General features: G+C 42.1%; 1 protein-coding gene across 3 annotated transcripts in view; it reads left to right on the top strand.

Annotated features, from left to right (window-relative positions):
• Positions 1-23,996, top strand: part of LOC139555248 (alpha-1,3-galactosyltransferase 2-like) — a 41,970-nt gene extending 17,974 nt beyond the window's left edge. Inside the window, exons 1-8 of one of the 3 annotated variants that reach the window (XM_071368902.1) lie at positions 6,933-7,063; positions 7,170-7,241; positions 7,559-7,617; positions 7,979-8,068; positions 8,318-8,413; positions 15,143-15,280; positions 15,418-21,600; positions 23,215-23,996. In XM_071368902.1, the coding sequence (XP_071225003.1) occupies positions 7,613-7,617; positions 7,979-8,068; positions 8,318-8,413; positions 15,143-15,280; positions 15,418-16,105 (1,017 nt within the window). In that variant the 5' untranslated portion in view covers positions 6,933-7,063; positions 7,170-7,241; positions 7,559-7,612 and the 3' untranslated portion in view covers positions 16,106-21,600; positions 23,215-23,996. The other 2 variants (XM_071368892.1, XM_071368911.1) reach the window with 2 other exon arrangements.
• Positions 23,997-25,683: the final 1,687 nt, after the last annotated feature.

Genomic DNA, 25,683 nt, shown 5'->3' with positions numbered 1-25,683 from the left:
TACAATTTAGCATTAACACTGGAGTGATAGATGTGCAGATGATGATGTGCAAGTAGAGATACTGGGGTGCAAAATAGCAAAACATGTTTTAAATAAATAACATTATGGGGATGAGGTAGTTGGGTGTGCTATTTACAGATGGGTTGTGTACAGGTGCAATGATCGGTAAGCTTCTCTGACAGCTGGTGCTTAAAGTTAGAGAGGGAGATATAAGTCTCCAACTTAAGTGATATTTGCACTTCGTTCAAGTCATTGGCAGCAGAGAACTGGAAGGAAAGGCGGCCAAAGATGTGTTGGCTTTGGGGATGACCAGTGAAATATATCTGCTGGAGCACGTGCTACGGGTGGGTGTTGTTATGGTGACCAGTGAGCTGAGATAAGGCAAGGCTTTACCTAGCAAAGACTTATAGATGACCTGGAGCCAGTGGGTTTGGAGACGAATATGTAACGAGGGCCAGCCAACAAGAGCATACAGGTCGCAGTGGTGGGTGATATACAGTGGGGCAAAAAAGTATTTAGTCAGCCACCAATTGTGCAAGTTCTCCCACTTAAAAAGATGAGAGAGGCCTGTAATTTTCATCATAGGTACACTTCAACCATGACAGACAAAATGAGAAAATAAAATCCAGAAAATCACATTGTAGGATTTTTTATGAATTTATTAGCACATTATGGTGGAAAATAAGTATTTGGTCACCTACAAACAAGCAAGATTTCTGGCTCTCACAGACCTGTAACTTCTTCTTTAAGAGGCTCCTCTGTCCTCCACTCGTTACCTGTATTAATGGCACCTGTTTGAACTTGTTATCAGTATAAAAGACACCTGTCCACAACCTCAAACAGTCACACTCCAAACTCCACTATGGCCAAGACCAAAGAGCTGTCAAAGGATACCAGAAACAAAATTGTAGACCTGCACCAGGCTGGGAAGACTGAATCTGCAATAGGTAAGCAGCTTGGTTTGAAGAAATCAACTGTGAGAGCAATTATTAGGAAATGGAAGACATACAAGACCACTGATAATCTCCCTCGATCTGGGGCTCCACACAAGATCTCACCCCGTGGAAATGATCACAAGAACGGTGAGCAAAAATCCCAGAACCACACGGGGGGACCTAGTGAATGACCTGCAGAGAGCTGGGACCAAAGTAACAAAGCCTACCATCAGTAACACACTACGCCGCCAGGGACTCAAATCCTGCAGTGCCAGACGTGTCCCCCTGCTTAAGCCAGTACATGTCCAGGCCCGTCTGAAGTTCGCTAGAGAGCATTTGGATGATCCCGAAGAAGATTGGGAGAATGTCATATGGTCAGATGAAAGCAAAATAGAACTTTTTGGTAAAAACTCAACTCGTCGTGTTTGGAGGACAAAGAATGCTGAGTTGCATCCAAAGAACACCATACCTACTGTGAAGCATGGGGGTGGAAACATCATGCTTTGGGGCTGTTTTTCTGCAAAGGGACCAGGACGACTGATCCCTGTAAAGGAAAGAATGAATGGGGCCATGTATCGTGAGATTTTGAGTGAAAACCTCCTTCCATCAGCAAGGGCATTGAAGATGAAACGTGGCTGGGTCTTTCAGCATGACAATGATCCCAAACACACCGCCCGGGCAACGAAGGAGTGGCTTCGTAAGAAGCATTTCAAGGTCCTGGAGTGGCCTAGCCAGTCTCCAGATCTCAACCCCATAGAAAATCTTTGGAGGGAGTTGAAAGTCCGTGTTGCCCAGCAACAGCCCCAAAACATCACTGCTCTAGAGGAGATCTGCATGGAGGAATGGGCCAAAATACCAGCAACAGTGTGTGAAAACCTTGTGAAGACATACAGAAAACGTTTGACCTCTGTCATTGCCAACAATGGGTATATAACAAAGTATTGAGATAAACTTTTGTTATTGACCAAATACTTTCTTTCCACCATAATTTGCAAATAAATTCATAAAAAATCCTACAATGTGATTTTCAGATTTTTTTTCTTCTCATTTTGTCTGTCATAGTTGAAGTGTACCTATGATGAAAATTACAGGCCTCTCTCATCTTTTTAAGTGGGAGAACTTGCACAATTGGTGGCTGACTAAATACTTTTTTGCCCCACTGTATATGGGGCTTTGGTGAAAAAACAGATGACACTGATAGACTACATCCAATTTGCTGAGTAGAGTGTTGGAGGCTATTTTGTAAATTACTTTGCCGAAGTCAAGGTTCGGTAGGATAGTCAGTTATACGAGGGTATGTTTGGCAGCATGAGTGAAGGAGGCTTTGTTGCGAAATAGGAGGCCGATTCTAGATTTAAATTTTGGATTGGAGATGCTTAATGTGAGTCTGGAAGGAGAGTTTACAGTCTAACCAGATACCTAGGTATTTGTAGTTGTCCACATATTCTAAGTCAGAACAGTCCAGAGTAGTGATGCTAGTCGGGCGGGCGGGTGCGGGCAGCAATCGGTTGAAGAGCATGCATTTAGCTTTACTAGCATTTTAAGCAGTTGGAGGCCACGGAAGGAGTGTTGTATAGCATTGAAGCTCGTTTGGAGGTTTGTTAACACAGTGTCCAAAGAAGGGCCAGATGTATACAGAATGGTGTCGTCTGCGTAGAGGTGGATCAGAGTCACCAGCAGCAAGAGCGACATCATTGATATATACAGAGGTAAGAGTCGGCCAGAGAATTGAACCCTGTGGTACCCCCATAGAGACTGTCAGAGGTCTGGACAACAGGCCCTCCGATTTGACACACTGAACTCTATCTGAGAAGTAGTTGGTGAACCAGGCGAGGCAGTGATGTATATGGTGTGCTATCTGGTTGAAAATTGCAGAGAAATAGCAAGGCACATTACAAAATGTGATACCTCCTGGCCTTTCATAGGTTTACAACTGTGAAACTATGTCAAAAGCAACATGTGCTGCCTCCTCACTATCTACTGTGTTGTTGCACCTCAAAAAGCACAAGAGAGGATTCGACACCGACCATCTGAGATTGTTACTAATTACAGAAACAGAGAGGATTATCATTCCTGAAACATTATTTTGTTTAAATATCACTTAATCTCTGAGAAATGTAGCTAATTGATTGCACTCCAACTGGTCATTTTAATTTGTAGGATTCAGATAATATTCAATAAATATTGTACCCAACATCCAATTTGGACCACACTTCTTCCTACCAATGAGTAAAACATGAGGAATCCCCCCCAAATTGGTATAAAGCCTTCCACAGATCCCAAACACCCCATGTCAATCCCACCCCAACAACCAGTATAATTTTTCTTTGTTTGACAGTAGTATGAAGCTGTGGCTTGGAGTATTGCTTCTCCATACTATGTAATGTATACCTTGTGAATCTGGTTATGTTTTTTCCTCCCTGCTCAGAGAAATGTGTAATTGAAGTCACATTATTTACTATAAAGTAGTGTGAAAGTACCATGTTTTGACGAATAGATGCCGCTGTTCTTGCTATACTGCCACACACATCCATTTTGCTTGTCTCTTGTGTTTATTAAATAGATCACAACATTTCCTTTGCAACTTTAGGTTCTTAACCAATAGATTTTATGAAAATAAATTCCTCCATGAAAGCAATTCAGTTTGTCCTTCTCCTAGCAACCTAATGCTTCAACCAAACTCTCCTTGAATAGTCCAACAAGTGGCCACTCTCTGAGAGGTCTATCCTTATGCAATTTTTATATGAAGACTTTTCCTACAAGTCCAAATCTTTGATGGAGAAATGGGCTAGAGACTAAAATGTTGTGACAACCCTAATAATATAATGAATTGCATGGCAGTCATGTTTTTCAATAACATTATCAGGAAACAGCTCTGTATGTATTGTGACATTTACCATTAAACTCAACACAACCAACACCAATTGCAACACAATACACAGTTTGTGTTTGGGACTTTGAAGACCATAACATTGAAACCATTAGAACTGCTGTAGCCTAATAATTTGATTGTCCACCAGAAATGGTCTAACAGTAACTAATCCATATATTTTTGAAGGTAATGAACAACACAATAAGCTGTTTCCTGGACACAGATTAAGAGTATAGGAAGGACAAACTAATTTGTTTAGTCAAAACCTGTTACTTTTACATTTCTTTAATGTAAATAATGCAAGCGACTTCCATCACTAATTTCTCTAACATTTCACTAACATTCACAGAGAATAAATGACATTGTCACAGCTTCATACTACTTGTCAAATAAAGAACTGATACTGTTTGTTGGGGTGGGATTGGCATGAGGTGTTTGTGGGTGACTTTAGATTCTTTATTCCTCATGTCTTACTCATTGGTAGGAAGACATTTGGTCCAAATGTAATGTTGGGTACTATATTTACTGAAATTAAAATGGCCAATTTGGATGCCATCAATTGGCTTAATTTCTCTGAGATTAAATTAAATCAACAAAATAATGCTTCAAGAATGCCAATCGTATCGGTTTCTAACTAGAGAAACAATTTCAAAACAATCTGAAATGGTGGGTGTCATGTCTTGCTGAAATTACATGGAACGAATTTTCTGAGTGATAATTTTTTACATTTATTTTGCAGCTATGTCCTGCAGGATATTATATGCTCTTTAATGTATACATAGAAAATTAGTAAATTCCTGTTTTGGGTGTCCACATGAAATATGTGTAGATATCTTTATGTACAGAAATACCTCCTTGTTTCTTGTAATCCTTTTGCTCTCATGTCTAAATATTAATGATTAACATTTTGTTATTTGTAAAACGCATTTAAGCCTTAACTTTATTGTAATTGTATCATCACATTGTATTTGTCCCATATTGATGCGTCTCTTATGCATTTTGATTTTATAGCATGGAATAATATACTGTAAACTATATTAACCGTTAACCCCTTTTCTATAGTAAATTATTATATAGGTCTGGCTATTATTACAACAATAAATTCCTTTGTCCTGCAATGACTTCCCTAGTTAAATAAATAATAATTTTTAAAATTGTGGTACCATATGCAAGGTTACATTGGCTGAATTACACACAGTCAAGACTAAGAGATAATGGACTGTGTAAGAATGAGCAAAAAGTATGAAAGTGTTCCAATAATTTTGGATTATTTTTATTGGCCAATAGGTCCTTACATAATAATGTATAAATCGCCCTCACACTGCCCTATCCCATCTGGACAAAAGGAATACCTATGTAAGAATGCTGTTCATTAACTAAAGCTCAGCATTCAACACCCTCCAAGCTCATCATCAAGCTGGAGGCCCTGGGTCTCAACCCCACCCTGTGTAATTGGGTCCTGAACTTTCTGACGGGCCACCCCCAGGTGGTGAAGGTATGAAACAACATCTCCACATCGCTGACCCTCAACACTGGGGCCCCACAAGGGTGCGTGCTCAGCCCCCTCCTGTAATCCCTGTTCACCCACGACTGCGTGGCCATGCACGCATCCAATTCAATCATCAAGTTTGCAGACAACACAACAGTAGTGGGCTTGATTACCAACAATGACGAGACAGCCTACAGGGAGGAGGTGAGGGTACTCGGAGTGTGGTGTCAGGAAAACAACCTCTCACTCAATGTCAACAAAGAAAAGGAGATGATTGTGGACTTCAGGAAACAGCAGAGGGAGCAACCCCCCCTATCCACATTGAAGGGACAGCAGTGGAGAAGATGGAAAGTTTGAAGTTCCTCGGGGAACACATCACAGACAAACTGAAATGGTCCCCTCACACAGACAGTGTGGTGAGGGAAGGCGCAACGGTGCCTCTTCAACCTCAGGAGCCTGAAGAAATTTAGCAAACTTTCTACAGATGCACAATCGAGAGCATCCTGTCGGGCTGTATCACAGACTGGTACGGCAACTGCACCGCCCTCAACCGCAAGGCTCTCCAAACTACCTGCCCTCCATGACACCTACAGCACCCGATGTCACAGGAAGGCCAAAAAGATTATCAAGGACATCAACCACCCGAGCCACTGCCTGTTAAAACCGCTACCATCCAGAAAGGTCAGTACAGGTGCATCAAAGCTGGGACAGAGTGACTGAAAAACAGCTTCTATCTCAAGGCCATCAGACTGCTGAACTGCAATCACTAACTCAGAGAGGCTGCTGCCTACATTGAGACTCAAATCACTGGCCACTTCAATAAATGGATCACTAGTCACTTTACACAATGCACTCTAAATAATGCCACTTTAATAATGTTTACATATCTTACATTACTCATATAACATGTTTATTCACTGTATGTTAAACCATCTATTGCACCTTGCCTATGCCGCTTGGCCATCGCTCATCCAAATACTTACATGTACATATTATCATTCACCCCTTTAGATGTGTGTGTATTAGGTAGTTGGGGAATTGTTAGATATTACTGCACTGCCAGAATAGAAGCATTTTGCTACACTCGCATTAACATCTGCTAACCATCTGCATGTGACAAATATAATGTGCTTTGATTTGATTAAAGTTCAAAACCTGTAGAGGCTCTTGTTATCAACTGTTGTTCCTTGGCAAACACACTTATTTCAAATAGGCCTATGATACCATACTTTTCAGTTACCTGTGGAAAGTTTTAACTGCAGTAAGGTGTGGTCACCTCATACACCTGCATGAAAATATTCCCAAATGCCTTTTCATGCCCCAAACGGACTGGTATAAGACCATTGTATTACCTTTGGATGACATTAAGCATTTGAAATTGGTCTATGATACACACCTGGTGATGTTCACCACTGCGATTTGGTATTTTTATATCTCACAGTCGGGTTTTGCATGTTGTTGTTTATTTTCCTTTTCTGCTCTGTTATATAGCGTCATAACCTCGAAAGGCAATCTCGCAAATCAACGTTTATTGTCATGAGTCTTGTCCTGGAGGCAGAACTGAGCGCTATCCACTTTTGATTGGCCCGCTACAAGGTCAAAGTTGGCTATATTGTTCATGAAAACAAAATGTAATTTAATTACATATTAGGGTTAGCATTGTGGTTAAGTTTAAAATGTGATTTTATGACTTTGTGGCTGTGTCGGATAGTGACCACTCTGCAGAGCTGCCCCCAGAACAAGATTAATGACGAAAAACGCTAACAGGTAAAATGAGTTCTCAACAAACCGACGCATGATCAGATGGTGGTGTTGGGTTGATTCTCTCCTTCCATGTTTTGGGTGTAAATCATTCCCTCCTCGCAAAATACAGGAAACTACTTCTGTTGAGATTAAGTGTTTTATAGACGCGTCAACCAGCTAGGTGTTCTAACAAGCAAAGCAGGTAGGCGACAACATTTCCACCTACACATGATGACATTGTTGCTGTTTTGAATTTGTGTAAACGCTGTCTAATTTATATGTTCATGATATTAGTGCCTTAAAGACAGTTTGCAGTCCATTGCATTGTATTTAATATTACCCTACTGTATTTAGGCTACTTTAGAATCACAGATGTATGATACATTTAGGCTATTCAATGAAGTACATTTTATTACCCTAAATTCAAGGAAATAATTATCTGTATGATGAGCTGTACATCATTGTCAGAATAACATTCGTTTGGTTTTCACCTTAACAATGTATATTTAATTCCCTCAGCATATTCGTTTCACCATCTGAAACAGACTTTGGAAAAAAAGTGCGTGCCTGGAAATGAGGTATGGCTTCTGTGATGAAGCAATGTCATCAATGTTAATAGACTAATTTTAACATAAAGGAAATGACCAGTTATTTATATTGATTTATTTATACTTCATTTTGGGGTATTAAAAAAAAAAACACCTTGACTGGAACCATGCTAATCCAAACTCATATATTAGGCCTAAATGTTAACAAACATGTGTCATGAGGTTTATTTTATATATATATTTTAAATAAAGTCCCTCTCATAACCAATTAACTAATAACATTGATGACAATAAATTAAACGTTCACAAGGTTGGGGTCAATGATTTACAGTGTTTGCATTGACTTCCTATCGCACCTTTTGACGTAATGTTTTTGTCTATTATCCCACAGAGTATTGCACAAGGCAAAGCGTGTATTAACATGTGCAGGATGTGCCTCTGTGCTGCTCTTCATAGCCTACTTCATACCTACATCAATAAGGTGTGTATTTTCCAAATGAAAGCACCATGATTCAGTGTTTCAGAGGGGTGGGTTAAATGTGAGACACATTTCAGTTGAATCATTCAGTTCCCCTATGCCAATTGTTAGCTTCGTGTTGTGCAGCATAAGTTTAGGGAGAAGGACCATAGGGCTGTTCTATATGAATTCAGTCACTTGAAACTATCCATACATTTAACATAGAAACAGAAAGAGTTGTGTAAGTTGACCCAGCATGTTGTTGTGTTGTAGGTACTTGGAGGGCTTAATCCCCATGAACCGATGTCATCTAGCCCCTGGAGAGAAGCTGAAGCTGGGGAATAGTATAGATGTTTCCCTAGACCTTTGGTAGGACATTTTGTTTTTATATCAATCATGTTCAGAGCATGCCATTACTTTTATTTATATTGTGTTGGAGTCTGACAAAGAAATCTAAAGATTGTTTTAATGGATTTTTTATTGGTAAAAGTATGTGGCAAAGCTCACCGCAGTTCTTCACCACAAATACTTCCTTCTATGAGGTTCCATAGAGCATGATAGAGGTCTCTAGTGACCAAAATGCCATATTAGACTGGGCATTGACATTGAGGGCTTCCACCATTTTAATGTAGTCAACTGAGCAGGACTTCCAACTTCATTTGCTGATCCCTCTTGGTCATCAGGAGGGATCAACCAATCGTTAAGAAAATTGACTAAATCAAAATGGAGGTTGCCTCAATGGAGCTGCATATCTCGTTGCAGCCACCTTATCTCCAACTGACATTGGGAATTTTCTCAAATTCTTCAGAAAATGATCATTAACAACATTCTTCTGTAGGAATTTCAGTACTTCAGCATACATTTTCCTATAGGTTTCCATTTTTAAAGTCATGTTACCAATTTTTTGAGAACATGAAGAAAACATCCCATGAAAACTATATTAACTGTCAGAGAACGTTCTAAGAATTGTATTTAAAACTTATACATTCCGTTCTCAGCATCACCAAAACACTCCCTATCCTCTATCTCCCTCAAACTCAACTCTGGACCTCAAAGCCAGTTCCTTTTTTTCATGAATCCCCTCCAACCAGGGATTGATTTAGACCTGGGACACCAGGTGTCAGCAAGCGCCGGACCTCGTAGGGTAAGAGTTGAATACCCCTGCGCTATCTTGTTAAGTGTGTGTGTTTAGGTGTGTTGGCCGCTCCCACTAATTGGCCCCACCTGATGTTAATGAGTTCTTGTTTTCTTTGAAATGGGGTCTGTTTGAATAAACTAAAATGAACAGCTTTATATGCATAAAAATGTAATTGGTATGTTCATCCTGGTGCCACAGTGGACTAATTCCATGGATAGAGAACAGAAGATTATAGGTTTAAATCTCACTGATGCTGTGTCACAAAAAAATACATACATGTTTAATGTCTAAATAAATACATTTCTCAGGCTGCGTTTACACAAGAACCCCAATTCTTATTGTTTAAAACATTTTTTTTTAACTAATTGGTATTTTCACCAATTAGATTAGCTCTGAAAAATATCTGATGTGATTGGTCCAAAGACCAAATAGTAAAAAAAATATGAGAAGTCTTATCTGTGCTTGGAGTTCAAAAAAGTGAACCCAAAATTAGCTAGCAGTAGCTAGGTTTCCATCCAATTGGCAACAGATTTTCATTGCAATTTTCTAGAATCCTCATATAGGAAATAGAATCGCTAGAGCGCGATGAGCCAAATAAAGGGTCCCCCGGCCAAACCCTTCCCTAACCCTGACCCTAACAACGCTGGGCCAATTGTGCGCCACTCTATGGGACTCCCGATCACGTCTGGTTGTGACACAGCCTTGGATCGAGCCCGGGTTTGTAGAGACGCCTCAAGCACTGCGATGTAGTGCCTCAGTGAAAGTTAAGGACAAACTTCCAAATAGCATAACATTTCCGTTCTCAGAGCATTAACTTAACCTCCCAGGAAAATTATCAAATCAAAATGTTATTTGTGACTTATACATGTTTAGCAGATGTTATTGCGGGTGTAGCGAAATGCTTGTGTCCCAACCTAAAAGTAAACTAATGGAATTCAGGAATATATAAATATTAGTATAAGCTATGTCGGAGTGGCATTGACTAAATATAGTAGGATACAGTATATACAGTAGAAGTCGGAAGTTTACATCAAATCAAATTTTATTTGTCACATACACATGGTTAGAAGATGTTAATGCAAGTGTAGCAAAATGCTTGTGCTTCTAGTTCCGACCATGCAGTAATATCTAACAAGTAATCTAACCTACCAATATCACAACTACCTTTATACACACACAAGTGTAAAGGAATGAATAAGAAAATGTACATAAAAATATATGAATGAGCGATGGCCGAACGGCATAGGCAAGATGCGGTAGATGGTATAGAGTACAGTATATACATATGAGATGAGTAATGTAAGGTATGTAAACATTATATAAAGTGGCATTGTTTAAAGTGGCTAGTGATATATTTATTACACACATTTTTTCATTATTGAAGTGGCTAGAGATAAGTCAGTATGTTGGCAGCAGCCACTCAATGTTAGTGATGGCTGTTTAACAGTCTGATGGTCCCCGCTTTGATGCACCTGTACTGACCTCGCCTTCTGGATGATAGCGGGGTGAACAGGCAGTGGCTCGGGTGGTTGTTGTCCTTGATGATCTTTATGGCCTTCCTGTGACATCGGGTGGTGTAGGTGTCCTGGAGGGCAGGTAGTTTGCCCCCAGTGATGCGTTGTGCAGACCTCACTAACCTCTGGAGAGCCTTACGGTTATGGGCGGCGCAGTTGCCTGTACCAGGCGGTGATACAGCCCTACAGGATACTCTCGATTGTGCATCTGTAAAAATTTGTGAGTGTTTTTGGTGACAAGCCGAATTTCTTCAGCCTCCTGAGGTTGCTGAGGCGCTGCTGCGCCTTCTTCACCACACTGTCTGTGTGGGTGTACCATTTCAGTTTGTCCGTGATGTGTACGCCGAGGATCTTAAAACTTTCCACCTTCTCCACTACTGTCCCGTTGATGTGGATAGGGGGCTGCTCCCTCTGCTGTTTCCTGAAGTCCACAATCATCTCCTTTGTTTTGTTGACATTGAGTGTGAGGTTATTATCCTCACACCACACTCCGAGTGCCCTCACCTCCTCCCTGTAGGCCGTCTCGTCGTTGTTGGTAATCAAGCCTACACTGTAGTGTCGTCTGCAAACTTGATGATTGAGTTGGAGGCGTGCATGGCCACGCAGTCATGGGTGAACAGGGAGTACAGGAGAGGGCTGAGAACGCACCCTTGTGGGGCCCCAGTGTTGAGGATCAGCGGGGTGGAGATGTTACCTACCCTCACCACCTGTGGGTGGCCCGTCAGGAGGTCCAGGACCCAGTTGCACAGAGCGGGGTCGAGACCCAGGGTCTCAAGCTTAATGATGAGTTTGGAGGGTATTATGATGTTAAATGCTGAGCTGTAGTCGATGAACAGCATTCTTACATAGGTATTCCTCTTGTTCAGATGGGTTTGGGTAGTGTGCAGTGTGATTGCGATTCTGTGGATCTATTGGGGCGGTAAGCAAATTGGAGTGGGTCTAGGTTGTCAGGTAGGATGGAGGTGATATGGTCCTTGACTAGTCTCTCAAAGCACTTCATGATGACGGAAGTGAGTGCTACGGGGCGATAGTCGTTTAGCTCAGTTACCTTCGCTTTCTTGGGAACAGGAACAATGGTGGCCCTCTTGAAGCATGTGGGAACAGCAGACTGGGATAAGGATTGATTGAATATGTCCTTAAACACACCAGCCTGCTAGTCTGCGCATGCTCTGAGGAATCGGCTGTGGATGCCGTCTGGGCATACAGATAGGTTGGAGTCATTAAATCTAGTTTTTCAACCACTCCACACATTTCTTGTTAACAAACTACTGTATAGTTTTGACAAGTCGGTTAGGACATCAACTTTGTGCATGACACAATACATTTTTTCAACAATTGTTTACAGACAGATTATTTCACTTATAATTCACAGTATCACAATTCCAGTGGGTCAGAAGTTTACATACACTAAGTTGACTGTGCCTTTTAATTTTTTGGAATTTTCCAAGCTGTTTGTCGGCTTTAGAAGCTTCTGATAGACTGACATCATTTGAGTCAATTGGAGGTGTACCTGTGGATGTATTTCAAAGCCTACATTCAAACTCAGTGCCTCAGTGCTTGACATCATGGGAAAATAAATAAAAATCAGCCTAGACCTCCACAAGTCTGGTTCATCCTTGGGAGCATTTTCCAAACGCCTGAAGGTACCACGTTCATCCGTACAAACAATAGTACGCAAGTATAAACACCATGGGACCACGCAGCCGTCATACGGCTCAGGAAGGAGACGTATTCTGTCTCCTAGAGATGAACGTACTTTGGTGTGAAAAGTACAAATCAATCCCAGAACAACATCAAAGGACCTTGTGAAGATTCTGGAGGAAACGGGTAGAAAAGTATCTATATCTACAGTAAAACGAGTCCTGTATCAACAACCTGAAAGGCCGCTCAGCAAGGAAGAAGCCACTGCTCCAAAACCACCATAAAAAAGCCAGACTATGGTTTGCAACTGCACATATGGACAATGATCATACTTTTTGGAGAAATGTCGTCTGGTCTGATGAAACAAAAATAGAACTGTTTGGCCATAATGACAACTGTTATGTTTGGAGGAAAAAGGGGGAGGCTTGCAAGCCGAAGAACACCATCCCAACCGTGAAGCATGGGGGTGGCAGCATCATGTTGTGAGGGTGCTTTGCTGCAGTTAGGACTGGTGCGCTTCAGAAAATAGATGGCGTCATGAGGAATGAAAATTGTGGTCTATTGGAGCAACAATTTAAGACATCAGTCAGGAAGTTAAAGGTTGGTCACAAATGGGTCTTCCAAATGGACAATGATCCCAAGCATACTTCCAAAGTTGTGGCAAAATGGCTTAAGGACAGCAATGTCAAGGTATTGGAGTGGCCAACACAAAGCCCTGACCTCAATCCCATAGAAAATTTGTGAGCAGAACTGAAAAAGTATGTGCGAGCAAGGAGGCCCACAAACCTGACTGTTACACCAGCTCTGTCAGGAGGAATGGGCCAAAATTCACCACCAACTTCTTGTGGGAAACTTGTGGAAGGCTACCCAAACTGTTTGACCCACGTTAAACAATTTAAAGGCAACGCTACCAAATACTAATTAAGTGTATGTAAACTTCTGACCCACTGGGAATGTAATGAAAGAAATAAAAGCTGAAATATATAATTCTCTCTACTATTATTCTGACATTTCACATTCTTAAAATAAAGTGGTGATCCTAACTGACCTAAGACAGGGAATTTTTACTTGGATTAAAATGTATTTAGCTAAGGTGTATGTAAAATTCCGACTTCAACTGTACATATGAGATGAGTAAAGCAAAAATATGTAAACATTATTTAAGTGACGAGTGTTCCATTATTGAAGTGGCCAGTGATTTCAAGTTTATGTATATGGGACAGCAGTCTCTAAGGTGCAGGGTTACATAACCGTGTGGAAGCTGCCTACTGTTGGCCTTGAGATAGAAGCTGTTTTTCAGTCTCTCGGTCCCAGCTTTGATGCACCTGTACTGACCTCGCCTTCTTGATGATCGTGAGGTGAACAGGCAGTGGCTCGGGTGGTTGTTATCCTTGATGATCTTTTTGACTATCCTGTGACATTGGGTGCTTTAGGTGTCCTGGAGGGCAGGTAGTTTTCCCCACGATGATGCGTGGGAAGAACGCACCACCCTCTGGAGAGCCCTGCAGTTGGTGGTGCAGTTGCCGTACCAGGCGGCGATACAGCCTGACCAGGAGGCTCTTGATTGTGCATCTGTAAAAGTTTTAGGTGCCAAGCCAAATTTCTTCAGCCTCCTGAGGTTGAAGAGGCACTGTTGCGCCTTCTTCACCACACTGTCTGTGTGAATGGACCATTTCAGTTTGTCTGACGTGTACGCCGAGGAACTTCAAACTTTCCACCTTTTCCACTACTGTCCCGTCGATGTGGATGGGGGGGTGCTCCCTCTGCTGTTTCCTGAAGTCCACGATCATCTCCTTTGTTTTGTTGATGTTGAGTGAGAGGTTGTCCGAGTGCCCTCACCTCCTCCCTGTAGGCTGTCTTGTCATTGTTGGTAATCAAACCCACTACTGTTGTGTCGTCTGCATATTTAGGTTGCAGAGAGGTTCTGATCATTTTACTGTGGTTCCCTGAAAGTTTACCTGGGAGGTTTTATTAACGTTCTGAGAACTGAAATTATAGGTTATTTGAAGGTAATTAAATAACATTGAGAACATTCTCTAAATGTTTTGAATGAAATGTGAAGGTCATTTGGAGGTTTGTGAAAATCTTCCTTTAAACATATATAAAAAGTTTTTGCTTAGGCATTAATCATGCAATCATGATTTTTGTGGATTCAAACCATTTTGAGATTCAAACCTATGATCTTCTGTTCCATGGAATTAGTCCACTGTGCCACCTGGATGGAGATGGTGTGACATGTTTTTGTTTTTTTACTCATACAAAGCTGTTCATTTTAGTCTATTCAAACAGACCCAATTTCAAAGGAAACAAGCACACATTAAGATCAGGTGTGACCAATTAGTGGGCGTGGAAAACACATCTGAAACATTTAACAAGATCGAGGATAGAGTTTTGACACAGAACGGAATGTATATTTTTAACATTCTTAGAACATACTTTGAACGTTACTAATGTTTTGTTGTTTTTATGGAAAGTTCTCAATGTTCTGAGAACATGGCTTAAAATAGAACCTAGTAAAAAACCTTCAGAAAATATAATGCTGAATACTAAAATGCCCACAGAAGAACGTTGTTTCTGAACGTTCTCAGAACAATAGGAGAACATGACTTTAAATAGAACAATAAGTACAACTGTAGGAAACGTTGTGCTGAAGTATTGTAGTTCCCACACAATAAGCTTGTTTCTAAACATTCTCTTAACTATTTGAGAACATTCCCAATGTATGCAAAATAGCCATAGGTCAACCACGCTCTCACCAAGCTCTAAGAAACATTATGTGCTAGCTGGGCTCTCTGTTCCTACCAGGTCCAGAGGTGATGTTCAGACCTGCACTGACTGGGGAGCCCCTGTGATCTGGGATGGGATGTTTGACCCAGATCATTACGACCAGGAGCACAGGAGGAACCATTCCTCTGTCTCTCTCACTGTATTCGCTGTGGGCAGGTCGGTTTTTCTTTTCGGTGACCAATTTTTTTCGAGCAACTTATTAATTCTTATGAAACACTTCTGTCACTTACTGTAAGCAGCATATTTGGAGATGCTATTCTTAAACTTGAGGTTTTACTCCTTCCCATCCCAAGGTATCTAGATGCCTACCTGGAGGCTTTCCTTTTGTCCGCTGAGCGTCACTTTATGGTGGCTTTACCTGTGACATACTATGTGTTTACGGATGTTCCCGAGAGGGTACCAAACATCCAGCTCGGTCCTGGGCGGAGCCTGAAAGTTGTGAGGGTGCAGAGACACTCTCGCTGGCAGGACATCTCCATGATGCGTATGAGGGCCATTGCAGACGCCATTGAGTCACAGATTCGCCGATACAGCCGCTACGTCTTCTGCTTTGACGTGGACCAGGTGTTTGTGGGTCGGTTCGGCTCAGAGGCTCTGGGAGACTCTGTGGCTCTGCTCCACGCCTACTACTACCACCGACCACAGAGCCTGTACACCTACGACCGCAACCCCAGGTCCAGGGCCTACATGGAGACTGGGGACTTCTACTATCATGCTGCTGTGTTTGGAGGCTCGTGGCAGACAGTGAAAAATATGACGGAGACCTGTTACCAGACCATCATGGAGGACAAGGAGAACCAGGTGGAGGCTCTGTGGCATGATGAGAGTCACCTCAACAAGTACCTGTGGCTCCATAAGCCCAGTAGAGTGCTGTCTCCTGAGTACTGCTGGAGCAGTGACATTGGTTACCGTGGTGACATACATGTGACCCGCATGCTCTGGGCAAAGAAGAAATATGACACACTCCGGATTACAGAGTGAGCAATCAAAACCTGTATGCAATAATCTAATGAGCAAAAGCCCCTGAAGCGTCAAACAGTTCAAAGTGCAGCACTGCGATGGTCTACAGCCCAGTATGACTCCCCTTGTGCAAGTCAAGAATGTTTGTAAATATAACAATGGGCCATCAGCCTATTGCACTGTGGAGTCTTTGGCTTGCGTGTTGAACCCGGAATGACCAAGTAGTTAATTTCCTGGGTCTCATGTGTCACTGGCCGGAATTTCCCTTGAAACCTTGTGTTTACTTATTCCCTTGAAACCTTGTGGTTACTACTACCCTGGCGTTGCAAGCGCAATGCTCAACTAACTGAGCCACACCAGAGAAGTGCAGTGACATGTAGTCAGGAACTAATGTGATATCTTTAGAAATTATTTAAAAAAAAATTGTATGATTTGTATTTTTGGATTATGAAGTAAAATGTGTTTTATAAAGTTGTATTGGGAATTGGTTTCATATATAAATAAAAACTCCTGAATAAAGAACTTGATCCACCCATAGCAACCACACTCTAAGGACTAGAACCGAGCCGTACCGCGGAAGATCCACCTTACATCGTTATTTTCATTATTTAAAGGTCATTTTAGATTTAGCCGTCATATGCAGCATTTACTGTGAATACATTCTCCGCTAACGTGGGAACATTGCATTTAAATTACGCTAGAGTCTGGATCTTTGGTGCTACGGATTGAATCTAGGCCAAACTGTTTAAAAATGTTAACATGTCAGTTTGGGGATATTGCATGTCTCCAATGCCACCATACTACCATACTATTCTGCTCTCTTAACAGTCATTGCTGGTTTGGTAAGATAGTTTCACAAAGGAAACAAAGCCCGTGCCAGTTTTTGGAATTACCAGATAACATCTACCGCCGCAAATCCACATAAACCTCCAGGGTGATCCCATACCATAGTTTAGAGCAAGATGGGTCACTCTAGTAATTAAATATGAGACATCCACTAAATGCCCACACATAGGGTGTCCTAAAATTTTGCCTGCACTCTTCTTCTTCAGCCTGCATAAAATCTACAATGCACTGTTACACCCACAGCAAAAGAGCCATTGTTACAGATACATAATGGCGGAACACGTTCTTCCTTCAGATTCTCTAAAATTGGTTCAGCCACAGTGGTCCCCAGGTTTTCACTCCAACCATACATCGTTGGGTGAGTACACATAAGCCTTTCCTAACTATCTTCTGATTATCGTCATCCCGGGGATTATGCTCTGGCTAAAACCCACAGGTTACAGTCCCCATTTCATCCACAGCTTCTGGATTCCCATTTGTCAAACACCCTCCCCAGATCTTGTATCCCCCAGTCCCTTTCAATATGTTCTTATTACCCTGATCAATTATCTCATGTCCATAAAAGAGTCCTAGGGTACAATTTCGCTGGCTCTGCTTGTCTTTTGCCCTCCTCATAAAATACAACATTCCACAGGCTTGATCTGTCTCTGCCATTGGTCTACTCATTGAACCAAACAACTCTCTCATGGATTTGGGTTTAGATAAAATTAACACCGCAGTCCCGTTTGGGGACACTTTTCTACCTAAGTCTTGAATAAACTTTACCCATTTGTTCACGCACACAAACAAGTAGTGTGGCTAGAGCCAACACAGTCAATCACCAACGGCCTCATGCTGTCGTCTTCCCTCGCTTATACCGCCTAAGGGTTTATTTATTTACAACATAACCTTGCTGATCATGTAAAACAGTTGGTTCTTCAGGGCTTTGTGGCCTTTCATCTTTTTCAAGTCTTTGGTCTCGACTCACATCTGCTTCTGCCTCTTGTTTCAGGCTGTGTCTGGCTCCATCATCTCCTGTGGGCTGAACACCTTCTGCCTCTTGTTTCAGGCTGTGTCTGGCTCCATCATCTCCTGTGGGCTGAACACCTTCTGCCTCTTGTTTCAGGCTGTGTCTGGCTCCATCATCTCCTGTGGGCTGAACACCTTCTGCCTCTTGTTTCAGGCTGTGTCTGGCTCCATCATCTCCTGTGGGCTGAACACCTTCTGGCAGTGGGACAGGTTGTGTCTGGCTCCTTCACCTCCTGTGGGCTGAACACCTTCTGGCAGTGGGACAGGCTGTGTCTGGCTCCTTCACCTCCTGTGGGCTGAACACCTTCTGCCTCCTGATTCAGGCTGTGTCTGGCTCCATCTTCTCCTGTGGGCTGAACACCTTCTGGCAGTGGGACAGGTGGTGCCAGCCGGACCGTTCCTGAACTCTGACCGCCGTTGGTGTTGCCATGGTTACCTTGAATGGCACCATCCATCTTGCCTGGTTCCATTTTCTCTTGTGGACCCGGATTTTGACCCAGTCTCCACAGGCCGGTAGTCAGGGTCCTCACCTGGTACCTCCTCATGAGCTTTCCTAGTATGAGAGTGGAGAGATCTGACAATAGTAGTTAGCTCTTTCATGTACTCCAAGTGTTCTACTTCAGCTAGAGTGAGGTCTATTTGTCTGTCAGTCATGGGTCTGTGTGCGGGAACATTCATGGGTCTTCCTGTCAACATTTCATGTGGTGTACACCCCAGGCCTTTATTAACACTACTGCACATTTTCATTAACACCAGTGGTAAACAATCCACCCAAGGTTTCTTGGTGGAGTGGCATGCCTTATCGAACCCTTGGTTAATGGATTGGTTAGCTCTCTCTGTAACCCCATTACTCTGGGGGTGGTAGATGGACACAAACTTCTGGTCCACTCCCATCATTATGGCTACCTGCTTCATTACATCACCAGTTAAGTGTGTACCATTGTCTGCAGATAAACCCTCAGGAACACCAAATCTAGGAATTATCTCCCTCACTAGTAGCTTTGCTACTGTCTTAGCATCACAGTGTGTGGTGGGAAATGCCTCCACCCACCTGGTGAACCTGTCAATAAGGACTAAACAGTACCTTTTCCTTTCTTTTCTTTCTGCAAGATCTATCAAATCCATGGCAAGATGGACAAATGGTCCTCTTGATGTAGGGAAATGACCTGGTTTCAGAGGTGTTTCTTTGGCAATGTTAAATTGCATGCATGTAGCACATCGAAACAGAAACTGTTTCACATGCTCAAATCTGGACAAAACCAATCCAAAGAAATTGCCATATGGGCCATACCATGGGCCACTTGGCAAACAGAGGCGATAAGATAAGCTGGCAGACACGGTCTGTCTCCAAATTTTAGAAACTGGGTCAAGTTTACAACCCTGCTGTTGCCATACCAAATGAGAACCAACATCCAAAGTCTGTTTAGATGCCAAATCATCAGTGTCTTTCCCAACAGTAGCATAGAAGAACATGGAGTGGCTATGACACTTGGAGGCAACCAATTTAGCAGCCTCATCTGCCATGGCGTTACCCATACTCACAAAATCTTTCACCCTCAGTGTGAGCAGCAACCTTCACAATAGCCAAAGCAGAGGCCAGCATCATAGCCTCCAAGAGATCTAAAACCATAGTTCTATTACGAATAGGACTTCCACAAGCATTGTGAAAACCCCTACTCCTCCAGACACCACACCAGGAGAGACAAACCCATATTGCAGAATCAGAGAAAATTGTAACCCTTTTCCCTTCTCCCATTTTACAGGCAGTGGTTAGTGCCAAAAGTTCAGCCTGTTGAGCTGAGAAAGTCTCTGGCAAGGGTTGTTGTATGTGAGTGGCTCTATCAATTGTTACAATACCAAACCCTGCATGTTTCTTTCCTGTAGTTTGATCGATATATGAAGAACCGTCAATGAAAAGCTCCAAGTCAGCATCAGTCAGGGCAGTGTCAGAGGTCAGGGCAGTGTCAGAGGTCAGGGCAGTGTCAGAGGTCAGGGCAGTGTCAGAGGTCAGGGCAGTGTCAGAGGTCAGGGCAGTGTCAGAGGTCAGGCCAGTGTCAGAGGTCAGGCCAGTGTCAGAGGTCAGGCCAGTGTCAGAGAGGTCAGGCCCAGCCTTCATTGGTGTGGGACCCACTGTCTCTGCCCGGCCTTTGGTTGAATCTGTCATGGTGCCCCGTGATTTTGTTTTAATCAGGTTCTATGTAATGTGGACTGAGTGACTTATCTGTATGGTACTGTAGAAAACCCCAGTTCTATCCCCGTAAACAGGTAGGTATATCCTCCTATGTTAGGTTCTACTAACAGACTTATTTTTTCTCTAACCCTTCTTCTTTAGTATCACTATATTTATTCACTAACCACACTACTGTAAATGGTTCCACATATGTGTGGTAAATAACCTCAATTGTATTTTAACTTCAGTACGGGGGTCTCCCTGTCTCCTCTCTTGTTGATGTAATGGAAGAGTAAACTCACAACATGTCTTTCCCAATACGCAAATGTATCCCTTCTGGTAGTAGTCTTAAAGACTTCTTGTCTATACCAGTCAAGATTTATTTCAGTACATAGAAATTCTTGATATTGACTAGAATATATTCATTCACTGTCATGAAATACACTCAACTCATACAACAATTGTCCCACACCAAATCTATAATCCCACCAATTACACATATATCAAAACAAAACCAGTGTCTTCTCTCAGGTAAGAACACCATACATAAATCCAGTGTCTTCCCTCAGGTAAGAACACCATACATAAATCCAGTGTCTCTCTCAGGTAAGAACACCATGCATACATCCAGTGTCTCTCTCAGGTAAGAACACCATGCATAAATCCAGTGTCTTCCCTCAGGTAAGAACACCATGCATACATCCAGTGTCTCTCTCAGGTAAGAACACCATGCATAAATCCAGTGTCTTCCCTCAGGTAAGAACACCATGCATAAATCCAGTGTCTTCCCTCAGGTAAGAACACCATACATAAATCCAGTGTCTTCCCTCAGGTAAGAACACCATGCATAAATCCAGTGTCTTCTCTCAGGTAAGAACACCATACATAAATCCAGTGTCTTCCCTCAGGTAAGAACACCATGCATAAATCCAGTGTCTTCCCTCAGGTAAGAACACCATGCATAAATCCAGTGTCTTCTCTCAGGTAAGAACACCATGCATAAATCCAGTGTCTCTCTCAGGTAAGAACACCATACATAAATCCAGTGTCTCTCTCAGGTAAGAACACCATACATACATCCAGTGTCTCTCTCAGGTAAGAACACATACATAAATCCAGTGTAACACTTTCAATCACTTGTCACCCAGTACCTCAGTACTGACTTGGTTCATCCTAATCTATAACCAAGTTCCTCACACAAGGTTCCATGAGACCCTCAGGAATTTCTAACTATTACAACTGGGGTTCTGGGTCATTTATCACATATACATCGTATACGGGCTTGTACATACATTTAGCTATCGACTGTTCCTGTAATTATCAACCCCATGAGTGAGGTGCCACTTACATACTGAAATGAGTCATCAACCACACGGTGCTTTTTCTAATTTCAGACTTTGATGCGCTGCACAGTGGGATGAAGATCATCCAGACGCAGTGGTCACTCCTGGCAAGCTCGCCAAATGTTGGGTGGTCCTTTACATGGGGTGATGTAAGTTTCCTTTAACAATCAGTCTTCCAGATAGATGACACAGGAACCTTGGTATAAAACTCTTTAGTAATAAAATGCAATTGCAGACAGAGATTCATACAGAATACCTCAGTAGTCAATAGTAAAGATCTGTGTGGCGAAACTGGAGACAACATTCTTTATACTAGTTGGTGTGGACAACCTACATCAAATTCATTAGTCAATCATCCCTTAACATTGTTGCATTGGATAAGATACAAAGTATCTAAGATGAGAAAAACATGTCTAGACTGTGGTTTGTCACTCTGCTATAAGCCATCAACCACAACTGTGTGGTCTCAGGTGCTTTGCTACTTTCGGAACATCTCAGCCTTGAAGCTGAGTGACTATCAGCAGGTGCAGACAGTTCTCAGCCTGAGAACTAAAGCATTACATCTCCATTACCCAGTACTTTTCCATCATTGCGCATTGCAACCATACGAAGGTTATCATATATACAGTAATCATGGCATTGGTGTAGCCCCACACTCGACCCCCAGGGTAAACCCCAACAGAAGTATAAGCAAGATTCATATTTGTATTTATTATGGATCCCCATTAGCTGCCAAAGCAGCAGCTACTCTTCCTGGGGTCCAGCAAAATTAAGGCAGTTTTAAAAACATTACAATACATTCACAGATTTCAAAACCCACTGTGTGCCCTCAGGCTCCTACTCCACCATAGTCTGATCTGGACTTGGGGACTGTGAAGAGACCTCTGGTGGCATGTCTTGTGGGGTATGCATGGGTGTCCGAGCTGTGTGCCAGTAGTTCAGACATACAGCTCGGTGCATTCAACATTTCAATACCTCTCATAAATAAAAGTAGGGATGAAGTCAATCTCTCTTCCACTTTCAGCCAGGAGAGATTGACATGCATATTATTAATATTTGCTCTCTGTGTACATCCAAGGGCCCGCCGTGCTGCCCTGTTCTGAGCCAATTGCAATTTTCCTTTTTTGTGGCACCTGACAACACGACTGAACAGTAGTCAAGGTGCGACAACTAGGGCCTGTAGGACCTGCCTTGTTGATAGTGTTGTTAAGGCAGAGCATCGCTTTATTATAGACAGACTTCTCCCCATCCTAACTACCACTGCATCAAAATGTTTTGACCATGACAGTTTACAATCTAGGGTTACTCCAAGCAGTTTAGTCATCTCAACTTGCTCAATTTCCACATTATTTATTACAAGATTTAGTTGAGTTTTAGTGTTTAGTGAGTGTTTTGTTAAGTGTTGCAGTGATTTCATTCGCTGTAGTAGCTGACGTGTATAGTGTTGAGTCAAATGCATACATAGACACTTTGGCTTTACTCAGTCAGTGACATGTTGTTAGTAAAAATTGAAAAAAGCAAGGGGCCTAAACAGCTACCCTGTTCTAACTGGATTATATTTGAGAGGCTTCCATTAAAGAACACCCTCTGTGTTCTGTTAGACAAGTAACTCTTTATCCACATTATAGCAGGAGGTGTAAAGCCATAACACATTAGTTTTTCCAGCAGCAGACTCTGATCAATAATGGAAAAGCTGCACTGAAGTCTAACAAGACAGTCCCCACAATCATTTTATCAATTTCTCTGTGTCCTTCCCTTGCCAGAAGAAAGCCCTTTCTGACCCCAAGACAGACGCAAGCGCTTGGAGTTTACCAAATGTCATTTAAATTATGACTGGAAGAAGGTGCTCTGGTCAGATGAGACCAAAATTGAACTTTTTGGTCAGATACAGCATTGGCATGTTTGGCGTCGAAACAGAGATGCATACAAGGAGAGGCACCTCATATCCACGGTGAAATATGGAGGGGGGGGGGGGGGTCAGTGATGTTTTGGGGCTGTTTTAATTCCAGAGGTCCAAGATTGACCTTAAGATTGATGGCATAATGAATTCTACCAAGTATCAAGCAATTTTGGCTGACAATCTGGTTGCCTCTGCCAGAAGGCTGGGACTTGGCCGTAGGTGGACTTTCCAACAAGACAATGACCCGAAACATACCTTAAGATCCACACAGAAATGGTTCTGTGACAACAAAATCAATGTTCTGCCATGGCCATCTCAGTCGCCAGACCTCAATCCAATCGAAAACCTGTGGGCTGAGTGGAAGAGGGCAGTTGATAAGCGCAAACCCAAGAATGTGAAGGATCTTGAAAGGATCTGCATAGAGAAATGGTCCAAAAGCTTTCCAAATGTGTTCCTTAACCTTGTCAAACATTACAGGAAAAGAATCCATGCTGTTATCCTTGCCAGAGGTGGTGGCACTAAGTAGTAAATGAGGAGTGCCAATAATTATGAAACCTTGATTTTGGTGAAATGTATTTTGTATTAAATAATTGTATGATTTTTGGTGGGTTCCATTGAAACATTAATAAAGTACAGTATTTCTCACATGTTGGTATTTTGAGTTTATCTCCATAATTATATATTTTTAAGTATTGTTTGTGCATTGCCAGTCAGGGGTGCCAGTAATTTTGTAGTATCCCTTAGAGCCCAGACTTATCCTGCATGCATTCTTAGTAAATGGAATTTGTTGTATGATTTAATCTAAGACCTGAAACAAAGCACATAGAGAGAATAATTGATTGTGTGTGTATGAAGATGGATAAAGTTGTGGCTGGAGAATGTTCGCTCGGGGTGCAGGATGTGGTTTAAAGTGCAGGCCATTGTATGAGGAGCCCACTGTAGGAGTACATATTTCTTTGTTATCCTCTCATCACAGAATAACCACATGTGCGCAGTCCCTTAAATCATTTGGAGAAAGTATCCTTTCTATTTTATTCAGCTTTGTTCAATTGTATTCTTCATACTTTAAAATAATGCCACGGAATTGTAAGCTAATCTTGTCTGCGAAATGAGTGTAGCCCACAGCAATTTGGCATAACCAGGTCAGGACCTAACATAAGGACAACTCCGAGTATTGTTAGGGTTGCGTCAATTCAATCTGGTATAAGGACAAATATGACAATGAGTCACTAATTGTATGCTATGTACTTTTTATTAACTAAGTAATAAATGGCAAATGCAATTTCCGTATATACGGGTTCACTGTAACATCACGCAGGATGAAAACAGAGAAGACACTTGTTACTGACAAAGACATTATAATAAATACTCATGACAGAGATAGTTCCCACTTCCGAGCCGGCCTGTCAGAGTAGAGACTGGGCGTGGTTTAGACTTACCCAGCCTATCGTTGATGTTGGCGCCTTAAGCCAGTCCTGGCCCCTTAGCGCATGTGATGTCCCGACGCTGTTGCTGTGTAGATTACGCTCCTTCACCCCAAAGACTGAGGTCAGACAGCTCTGCAATATTGTCTGAGCTATTCGCACCTGTATACAATGGCCACTGTTCTCGCTCAAGGCTAACCACAGTTTCCCAGCACACTTATCTGGGGCTAACTGTTACTTTCAGCACACACACCCAGGCTCCCAGGCCAACAGTTTGGATATTGACAATCACATTTAATACAGTTGCTAATCACGTTTGTTATAGTATTCAATCACATGTAATACAGTTGCTAATCACGTTTGTTATAGTATTCAATCACATTTAATACAGTTGCTAATCACGTTTGTTATAGTATTCAATCACATGTAATACAGTTGCTAATCACGTTTGTTATAGTATTGGGTTATAGTGCATAACTCAGAATCTCACAGATGTTCTTCGTGTGTATAGTTTATCTGTTATTGTCTATTGTACACCACAGTCAGCAGTCCCCTGATTCACCCCCCTCCTGTGTCTCTCTAAGATTAGCACAGTCTCGGTCACACAGTACAGCGCACACAGCGCCCTTTTTAACACACACATTTCAGACTGCTGTTCATATCTTATGCTCAGATACATTTGTTGCAATTTCAGGCTGTGGCCTCATGGTTAGACAGAGCACTGGTAAGAGTAGAGACTAATGGAAAATGCAGGTTAACATTTAGTCAGTAATTCAAACTTTAATGCATAAGAAGCCCTACTAGCTTATAGTTAGTTAAGCATGTCAAAAAACCTTATAAAAACCCCACAGTATGCTATTCTGTTCTTCGGAAAAAGTCTACATATCACTGTGGTTTCCCTCCTCTTC

The sequence above is a fragment of the Salvelinus alpinus genome, chromosome 2 (genome assembly GCF_045679555.1).
Source record: "Salvelinus alpinus chromosome 2, SLU_Salpinus.1, whole genome shotgun sequence".
Lineage (NCBI taxonomy): Eukaryota > Metazoa > Chordata > Actinopteri > Salmoniformes > Salmonidae > Salvelinus > Salvelinus alpinus.
Note: the sequence above shows the minus strand (reverse complement) of the source record. Positions and strands in the feature narration are given on the sequence as shown.